Source organism: Nesoenas mayeri, assembly GCF_963082525.1.
Source record: "Nesoenas mayeri genome assembly, chromosome: 1".
NCBI lineage: Eukaryota > Metazoa > Chordata > Aves > Columbiformes > Columbidae > Nesoenas > Nesoenas mayeri.
The window spans coordinates 197,009,982-197,020,785 of record NC_137541.1 but is presented as its reverse complement, the minus strand read 5'-3'; the positions used below and the strand labels follow the sequence as shown (position 1 = coordinate 197,020,785).

Genomic DNA, 10,804 nt, shown 5'->3' with positions numbered 1-10,804 from the left:
TTTTGACAGTGCCTAAAAATAAGATAAAAGTGTGGCCTAAAGGTCTTGCAAGTCAGTTCAAACTAGATTTGGGTGTAAGTAGGTACAAAAATTATAGGAGAATGAAAGACATTAATAGTCTGAATGTCTGCCAGTCTGCAAAAATTAGTGCTAATTATACCTCATTGAGTATCCTTCTATTATGAAGCACAAAAACATTAAATATGATTAGTGTCAATTAGAATAATTTGAACTAGGAAGCATATGATTTCCTAGGGTAGCTGTGCACATAAATCTAAATAGCTCTACTTTCTTCCCCTATTGTTATCCCACTATTACAGATACTATTAATCACAGGTGAAATTCTTGGTATATACCAGTTTCCTCCAACAAAAATCCTTGAACCTCCTTTGTTCATGTGAACTATACTGAATTTACATGTAATTTATGTGTAACAATTATGTGTAATTTATTCACTAAATCCAGACTCTGCTTCCTTGCTTTTGATCACTATGAGAAAAGCCCCACCCCATAGTCTACTTCAGATACAAACTGTGCAAGTCCCTGGTGAATTCCCTGGAGCTGTAGCATATACGGATGAAATTTTGGTCTGATTCAGCACAGGGTAACACAACTACATCTCTGAGATTTGGTCTGTGAATCCCTTCATTGCTCAGTGTAAGCTTTTAACACTGTGAACAGTTGGAATGCTTCCTATGTGTCTGCAAACAGCAAAAGGCCTTGGAGTGTTGGAAGGTTAATATTTATCACTGTAACTCTATTTATACAGAGCTTTGAAGGTCACAGAATTTTAAATTCTGGATGAATACAAGACAACACAGGGCTCCCGCACTTTGTATTAATGTGATTTCTATATCCTTTGCACACAAATTTTAGACTAAGTAGCTTATATCTCCTTTTATTTAAAGCCACTTCTAAGTAGTATGGAAGCCCATTTTGATCAAAATAAATACCTAATTACTTGTAATAAACTGTTATAAAAACCCCTATGTATCAATATGAACTGGATGGATCCCATAAAAAAGATGATAGCCATTTAAATGAGTGCTTTACATGGTAAACTTTAAACTTTCCAGCAAACTAATCAAACTTAGTGTGGGAGCAGCAAATTGATGAACAGAGGATATACAAATACAGGGTCCAAGGATAATTAGAAAACCTCTCACTGCAGTTTTCGTGTATACTGACTGCATTTTGGCTGTTCCAAATGTTCTCGAGTTGAAAAAAAAAAAAAAAAGTAGAAATAGAAACATTGTAGAAAACAAACAAACAAGAAAACCCAAACAGACCTGAGAAGGGTTCCGTTGCTCAGTGCTTTTATTTCACAGAAGAATGAACATGTTGGCAGACATGTAGTATCATACTTTCCACATATCAGCAGAGCCCAGGCAGCAGCAAAATGTTACTGATCTCTATGCTTTATTGGATGTTAGAAGGGAAAAAAGTAAATTAAGCATAGTGTTCACCTATACATACTGTCAAATATATCCCTGGTTTCTGTCTGTTTTAATTAAAATAGAGTTTATGCTGCCTCCTGTTGGTCACCTACAAACAGAAACATCTAATATTAGACTCCACATTACCAGCTGCAGAAAGCACATTCTATAGCCTATACCTTACCTACTACTTACTATTAATCAGAGAAGGTACACAGCTTTCTTCATGGAGTAATACCAGAAATAAATCTGACCCAATAAATCTACTCTGTTTTGTGAATATAATGAATTTTTAACAGCAGTAAACTGACTTACTACAAATGTATTTAGAATATAGGAAATAAATTCATTAGTACATAAATAATAATTATCATGTCTGTGCAAACATAATCAACACCTGAATAATTGATATTGTAACAATTAAACCATTGTGATAACATTATCAAAGTGCCATAATGTTGTGATAGCATTCTTCAAAAATTAAGATTATCCAATATAATCATTACTGGATATTAAAATCCCACATACAATATATATTTGTGTATATTATACTGGTCATGCTTGTAATGTGTTCTGTGACATATAATAGAATACTATTAGAAATGTTTTGGTTACATTGTTTAAGTGCAAATAGTAGATTATAATTTTACATGCAATTCTTATGTATTAAACATCTTACTATATTTCAGTGAGAACACAGGTAATCTTTAATCTAGTCATCGACTATTTTTAGAGGAAGGTACTTTTTCATATAGTACTGTGAGCTTTGAAAAGTCAGAAAAGATGTAGAAAAACTCCCTTTGCACTAATTTTGTGAGTTTTTAAAAATTGCACAACAGCTGTGTAAAGTAGACTGAACATTTGATCCAGACCTACAGCAGTTACTCATGCAAGTAATCCATATTCTTCTGAGTAGTATACTTGACTTCACTGAGATTTCTTACATGATTAGCAATTAACTACAGGATTTGGAACATAGGCCCCTAATTTTATCATAAAGCCTTGTTTTTAGCCATGACTTTCTAACACAGCTTCTTTTGCACTCAATTCTACTATCAGATTTAACTCTCTGTGGTATTGCGGGAAATGACCTTTTTTTCCCTCTGAGAGAGTTGCAATACAGCCTTACCTATATAACTGAAGAAAATTCATACTATTTCACAGTATCTTTAAGTAATGGTATAAAGTAACTGACACTCCTACATTATTTCCTGATCACTAAGTAAGATAGCTCAAGTCCAATTGCAATCCATGAATGATTTGTCAAACTGGGAACTGAGACTAGTTCCTGTGCAAATGTAGCATACAGTATTAAAGAAGTATGTCTATTTTCCAAATTAAGCTTCAGTGTTCACTATATCTAGTGAGTAATTTACCACCTATGTCATTGCTCTATCTGATGTCATATGCCAGAGACTTATACATATAGCAAGTAGCTGGATGGAAGACTGCCAAAAACTTGCTGTAAGGAAAAACTTAGGGGAAAGAGCATCACCTGAATTACCGATTCATTTGCTGTTTACATAAGCCAGCAACCTCCTCATGACAGTGGCAATTAAAAAAAACTCGCAATTCTCTAGTTTATTCCAGTTTGCATAGCTATTTACACCCATGCACTATGGGCATATGTTACTTTTCTCATTGCATAAATTGCATACTCATATTACTTGGGTATAAAACACAAAAACACGAGCAGAGGGGAATTGGGCCTTGTATTTCTGAGGAAGTGACAAGCTGCAATTAATGATTAATGAAGACTCTGTTCTACTGTAAGTAGCCTTATTAATGCTAAAACTACTCTTCCATATGTCTATTTATTTTTCTCCTACTGCCTCAGTAGGCAGGAATAGTATTCTCCATCTCTTGTAAACTATTCAATACATTTGCTTTGCACTAACAAAAGGTAGTTGTGTTCCAATATAAAAATGCTTACATTTCAGTATGGTGATTGTAAAGGTTACCTGGCTAAGTGTAGTTACATGATTTGGAGACTCACTATGAAAAGAGCAAAATAAATGTGAAAGTTGCCTGAAATACAGTAATAAAAAGCTATTTACTTTTACAGAACTTGCACACATCTTAATACAAATAAACTATTGAGTGGGAAGGTTCCACTCTATTAATGTGTTCTCCAAATGTGCATAATTTTCATTTACATCTTTATGAAAATATTTATGATGAATGTTATCTAAATTTATAAAAGTATCTGACGACATATTATAGAGTCAATCACAGACTTTGAGCTTTCCATTGTTCACTGTTTAAAACAGAAGTATGTTGCTAGGCAGTATTAAGCTTTAAGCATTAATATTAAGCTTGAGTTTTGCAAAAAATAAATTCAGTAGTGACGTGATAGTGAACTTACTGCGGTCATCTCAAGCCATATGAAAGATGTTTTAGATTCCTCACTAAATTTTGTTAATTTTTAAACTGCTTGGAAAAGATGTGCTTAGATATTTAGAACTATTCTGTCTGGCCTAAGACAACCTTACCGCTTAAATTATACTTCTATGGAACACAAGGGCTCCCAATATCTTCTTCAAATAGCTGGAAAGAAAAAAAAGTCTCAGGCTGTGGAAGATTACACATGAATGTATAATACTGAGCTAATTTCTGTGTCCTTCTGTCAGATACTTTGTATGCATGAGATCAGATGATTTCCTTCATAACGTATGCCTAGACTAATATTAATACTTAAAGTCCATTACAATTTTAACATTATCATAGATAACTACTGAAAGTTTATCAAGCAATATATTGTGTAGTGTTTACCGTGTAATATTTTAACACTTAAAATTACCATGAAGTACAAGATGAAAGTGTTTTAATTCATTCAAACCACTATATAAGTTTTAAAAAAGGATTCCTTTCACCTCAGAAATACTATTTACTTCTACTTTAAGTATTGGGATTTATTTTTGTAACTTTATATTTCATGTATGACAAGATACGAACTTTTCCCGTAGTTAACCGAAGCAACCACTAACATTTATTTTAGAGCTTGCTGCTCTAAGCTGCCTAGTAGCTGCTCAGCAGATAGCACTGGAGACTTCAGAGATGGAAGACTTCTGTTAGAAAACATCCTGAAGTGCTTTACCTTTAGTTAACAGCATGACTGAAGCGAAGATACCACACAAATCATCCACCCTGTAGAAACCTTCTCTACCCTGCACTGTTATCAGAGTTTATCTTACCACACTTAATGAGATGAAAACAGAAATTACAGCTACTACTAAGGCACAGGGATGGAGAAAAACTGTTAAAACTGAAGCACTTAAGTAAGATGACAGGAATTACCAGACTCTTCAAGTCAGATACCTGGTTTTAATGCTGTGAAGGTCACTTTGGCTTTTGCCCTTGCTAAGATCATTCTGATAAGATAAAGCTGACAATTAATTCTTCTTACAGGTTTACGAATATTAAAAACAAACAAACAAAAAACCAAAACAACTAAATAAAACAACAGTGAAGTCGATTTCTTTTAAACTTCAGTTACATAGGGAAAACAGTATCACAGTCAGTTTTCTCACTCAGCAATTTGTGTACTGGGACAACTGTGAATATTACAGAAATAATGGCACATATTACACAATGAATGCCTCATAACTACGCTTTTTTTGAAAAGTAATATCATTTTGCAAATTATTCAGATAATTACAGAGAAGACTTGCATAAAAAATTAAGTAATAATTCTATATAATGACTAGCATGAGTGACAATTTAATGGACTCTTCCAAAAGCAATTTTATAGCATAAAATGTAAATGGAAGATTTAAACAAAATACTGTATATTTTTCTGTCTGTAAATTAATACCTAAAAATCCATTCTAAAACTTGTGCATTTAAATAGATTTTTTTACTCAGGAGTTTCAAAATTCTCCAGAGCAAATTGTCAGTACAGATGACCAGGGGTCCCTATATTTATTAAACTGAATGACCTGACAGTAAAATTCAGTTAAGGCTCTTGGCATTGGTGAAACTTCTTCCCACTCAGACCTGCTACTATGGTAGACTTGAACTTCATCTGTGATTTCTTCTGGAGCATAATCACCACCTAATATATAAATTTTGTCTTCTGTCCCAACTGCCCCTGCATTAAAGCCAGCGCATTCGAAAGATCCTTCCCCTTTCCAAACACAGGTTTCTGGGCAAAAACTGTAGACCTTGTAGGTGGAGAGATCACATATGTACAATGTACAGTTCACTGGAACAGCTTTGATTAGAGTTGCATGGAAAAATTGCCCAAATTCTGCTACAAGCTCAGACCACTGATCAGTCATAGCATTATACTTAAAGAAACAGTCAAGAGATGGATTAAAGGCATCAGTAATCTCTACTTCTGAGCCCAGAACATAAATTATATTCTGACATGCACTTGCTTCTGGATAGTAGATACCTCTTGGTAATTGGCTTACCGATTTCCAGTCTTTGGAAAGAGGATTATAGGATTCCACATCCAAAAGACTTCGTGTTTCTTGAGCTCCTTTGGTCTTTCCACCTATTACAAACAGCTGATTTAACGTTACAACAGATGTGTGCATTGTCCTGGGTTTTTTCATAGCTGAGACTATGGAGAATTCATTGCTGACTGGACAGTAGCACCAGGTTTGGTCAGTGGCATCATGAAATGGCTCAGCAATATGAAGCCTAACAGTCCTATAACAATTCCCTTTGCATCCTCCAGTTATAAATATTTTTTCTCCATAGCTAGATAAACTTGACCCTGGAAGATCAATCATGTGCGTATGTGGTAGTTCTTTCCATTTATCTGTTTTGATGTTGTAGCAGAACGTATGTCTGTTTTCTCCATCTTCGTCAGTTTTGTGAACAAATATGTATTTTTCTGTTGTTGAAGGACGTGCATCTGGAAACAGTCCACTAAAGTCTTGCACATTTTTAACTGCATCATTGATTATTACTGAGCAATTAGCGGTCTTAAGTAAGTGTTCTTCAGAATGTAGAAAGTCCTGCAAAGTCTTTTCAGGTAACTGGTGTAGTCTCACTTTTTTAATCAAATTAGGCAGGTATTTCTGCCGTGTTTCTAAGTTATGTTTGGTCCATTGAAGGACAGCTTTCAATACTGATTCTTCCTCAGGGACATTTAGTTCATCAGCCTCAAGGCATTTTTGTAATATCTCAAAATTCATCTCCAAAAAATCACTTGATCTGAGTAGCAAGGAAAAGTGGTGCTGTACAAAGTCTAGTGCATGGTCAAATAAGCGGACAGAGCCATAACTTTCTGATAGAGAAAGCAACTGTAAGCAATTCACAAGATCAATACTTTTTATTAGAAAGTCACTGCAAGCTTTGGAAAGGAGCGAAACTTGAAGAAAGGACGACAGTTGGAAGAGCATTTCCACATTATCGTTTGTTATCTCTGTTTTTCCTGTGTAAGCGTAATCAAGAAAAGCTTTCACTGCCTTGGGTGACAGATTACTAATAGTAACATTGCCATCATCTCGTTCTTTCATATTAACTTCAAACATGGCTCTGTGAACAAAATATAGAAGATATATACACAAATTAAAGATATAGCAAACAACAGAGACCACTGATGTGAGAGGAAGAAGACAATCAGGGACATATGATAACATGGGCAGGCTATATAGATTAAAATGTGGAGGTTCTCAAACGTCAGAACAATGCATTTGCTTGACAAGGGTGAAGAAAAAAGGAGTGGTGATAAAAACATATTCAAAGTGATAAAAATGCTCATCAAAATGATAGCAGCACCTGCGTTTTGTATGGAGTTTCACAGAAAGAGATGAAGTCTACTGCTCTCAATGTGCAAGAAAATGTGAAATTGTTTGGAGCAGCAACAGTTTCAACAGCCTGAGAAGGAAAGGCTGATTTAAGAAATAGACAGTAGAAAAGCCCGATGATTTAGGTCATGTACTGTGATTACTGAAAATTAAGCAAAAATGGCCTTCAAATTGCAGGCTGAGCAAATGGCAGGATGGATGACGGGTGCACTCCTCAGTAATAAAAGTGGGTGAGGAGAGAATGTGGAGAAAAAATATAAGGAAACTTAATTCTTTAGAATTGACTGACAGATGCATGGCTACAGACAGATGTCAGAAAAAAAAAAAAAAACCAGGTTTTGATATAGGATTGGATAATACAATGAAATGTGCAGAAATGAGCAGAAAGTGGATTGTGACTGCATAAAAAGACGATGGTTGAAATAGTGGAACCAACATCATTTAACAGTACATTTGTGCAAATTTTATTCAAATTTTAACTATTTTATTAACACATGCAATATCATTTAAGTATTTCACACAGTCTAATATGGCAAGAAAAAATAACTAAGGTTTTTCAAGCCAGTTAAGTGCTGGCAACAGAATAGTGCTGCAACATCACTTGCCCTACCCTTCCAGAGCCTAAGCAGAAGGCTGTGATAGCAATGGCTTCTAAATTTGACAAAAGATTATAGTGGAAAAAGATGTAGATAAATCATCAAATACAAAGTATTTAATCTGGATAATTAATATGTTATAGATAGTTCCTGTTAAAAAATGTACTATAGGTCAGTTATACAATTAGTATCTGTACAGTATGTGATTTTTAAAATCTCATACTTTTATGAAGACAAAGAGAAAAAAAAAAATCAGTGTGTATAGCATATTCTTTGGGAAGTGAACATCAGGTAAAGCAGGAACTTGTCTGACCTCCTGAACAAGAACATAAAATTACAATAAGACACTTATGTCTCAAAGACCTTTTTGCATACTAACTAATGGTCCTTAGAACCCTTTCCTCATTAACCCAAGACCTATGATACAAATCTCTAAATTAGAGAGTAAAATAGCAACTGAACAATACTAGTTGAAGGAGAGCAATCTAGGCAAAGGCTTTGATTTTGAAAGGTAACAAGTAGGGAGCAAAGTGTTGCTGAATCGGCTTTACACAGTGAAACCCAAACTAAGGGAAGTCCAAAGTCCAAGAAAGACAAAATGTGTTTAATTTTAAAATTTACCCAGTGGACTCAGGAACTTTTTATTCCCTGAAGGTAATAAATGGGCCTTGCATTGCAGGACAACTTGTGAATTTGATGGCTGCTGTTATCAACTGTTACACACAGGAAGAGGTCTCTCCTGGAAAATTTTAACCTGTAGAGCCTGTAGGTAGTGGAAAGGCCACAATTATTACCCTGTGCTTAACTTCAGATCTAAAAATTACCACTAGAAGCTATTATTTCATTCTAATATTCCTTTCTGCCAGAGCATCTCCGTGCTGCCAAGCAGTAAACACTTGAAACGCAACTAGTTCTGTGTGTCAATGAAAAAACAAATCTACAGCTACAGTGGAGAAATAGCTTATTTCACCTGGATTTCTTTTTTTGGTAGTCCTAAAAACATGTCTAGCTTATGTCCTCTGATATATATGGCAGACTCCTACAGACCATAGGATGCTCCAGGACGTTTGGAAATAATACTTGCCATCTATGTATAGACAACTGAGTCAAGCTCATTAAGGTATTTCTTGGAGTCAATTTTTTCATTGTTAGAGCATCTTAACTTTGTGTTTTATTTAAGAGTGTATTTTGGAAACAGACTTTCAGTGTGGCATTGCAAGTTTGACCCTTACTAATAAAAAAGTTAGCAAGGTTCGTCGTAAGTTAATATCCTGTATGCAAATGATCGCATAGCTTTAAGCACCAGGAGGAAGTTCACAGATCCATTTCATGTTAAAAGGCAGAAAACTATAGTGTAGAAGAAATATATGTTTAAACACCTCTGAAGAAAAACTCTACTATACTGACCACTAATCTGAGAGAAACAAAATGAAGCCCCATTCCAAAACCATGTACAATTTATTCACAATTGCTCCATGCAAGATGTATTTAAAATCACCTATGTTTCACAATATAAATGTGTCGAAGTACAGAGACTGTCCCATACAATGTCAAACAATACCCTTGCAGACCTTTAGGTACAGATACAAGCAACAGATGAGTCTTAAACATACACAATGTGTGTCAATTCTGCCTAACAGCAGAACTGTGAACTTATGGTTTGACATTTGTATTTCAGACTGCTGTCTGAATCTCAAAGTCATAGACTCCTCATGTCACTCTGAAAATACAAAGGCCTACTTGAGGTATGGTTAGGCATCTAACACTGTATTTGTTTTGGGTTATTTGTTCGTTTGTTTGTTTTCTATCCTTAACATGATGTTTGAACACTTTCCTCAAAACTCTGCAGGCATATGTAAGTTGTGATGAGTTATTTTTTAATTTTTGTAATTATATTGCCTCCTTCCCTCCCAGAGAACTTACAATTCATTTCTTGCAAACTCATGCCAAAATTAGATTTACCTGAAAAAATCACTGCATGCTGCCAGTACACAACGGTGACAAGGGATTATCTCATCTTTCACAAGAATTTTAAAGTCAAAAAATATATTTTGTTCTCTGAACTTTTGTAGTACTTTTAGAATTTGTTGTCCATGACCTTCAGCCACTAAGGAATTGATCTTATTTTCAGGAACAGAAATTCCATTGCAAATAGGTCTGCTAATATAATCCCGTTGATTTGCCATGGTTTCTTCAGTCTATTCCTGAAACTGAAATGGAAAAATAAGTAGTTGATACTACAGTCTTACTATTTGAAAATAAAATAAAATATCAATGTCCCATAAAACAAACAAAAATTTCCATCATTGAATTTGGTTTGTAAATCCCACGCATAGTTCTAAATTTGTGTTATAAGTGACTTTTACATTGAATTTAATTTGATAATAATACTTCTACTTTGCAAAATATATACACATAGCATAATTTGAAAAGTAAAATACCTAGCATGTGTCAGAGAAAACTCTACAAATAGTACCCACCTGTAGGAATTTTTTCAAAAGTCCACAGGAAGCACACCGAGGACTGTGTTAAAATTTTGAATCGTCATTTAAGAGATTGACTAGTCCTAGGCTTACCCTCATAAAAGCCCAAACTCTAACAGTTTGATGTAAAATGAAGATGGAAAGGAAAACTTTGTTCCATATTTTTAGATTCCAACAGGCTCATCTGTATACTACAAAGCCCCAAACTCAAAGCAGACCAATGGTCTTTCTATGGCCAACAGCAGAAGGGAGATACAGGCTGCTACACCACTTTCTGTAAGTGGATTCCCATTAGGCATTCCTGACTAAAATAACAGAAAACAAACACCCACCGACACCCTGGCCTAATCACAGGACTGCTGGGGCTTACCAAGTGGGGTCATTTAGAGACAGTTGGGTGACAGTGCAACTTTGAGTGTTTAGTCAATTGGTACTGATTTTATCTGGTACCTCTAGTCTTGCTACAAAGCTGTATGTTTTCCTACATCTTATGCTGCACACTGTGAACTTCATTTACAGTGGCATAA

General features: G+C 34.9%; 1 protein-coding gene across 1 annotated transcript; it reads right to left on the bottom strand.

The window, feature by feature from the left end:
* Positions 1 to 5,305: 5,305 nt before the first annotated feature.
* On the bottom strand, positions 5,306 to 6,926 carry KBTBD3 (kelch repeat and BTB domain containing 3; the record flags this gene model as incomplete). Its single annotated transcript, XM_080363633.1, has 1 exon — positions 5,306 to 6,926. The coding sequence occupies exon 1, from the start codon at positions 6,920 to 6,922 to the stop codon at positions 5,306 to 5,308; it is 1,617 nt and encodes a 538-aa protein (XP_080219759.1). The 5' UTR covers positions 6,923 to 6,926.
* Between the last annotated feature and the right edge of the window lie 3,878 nt (positions 6,927 to 10,804).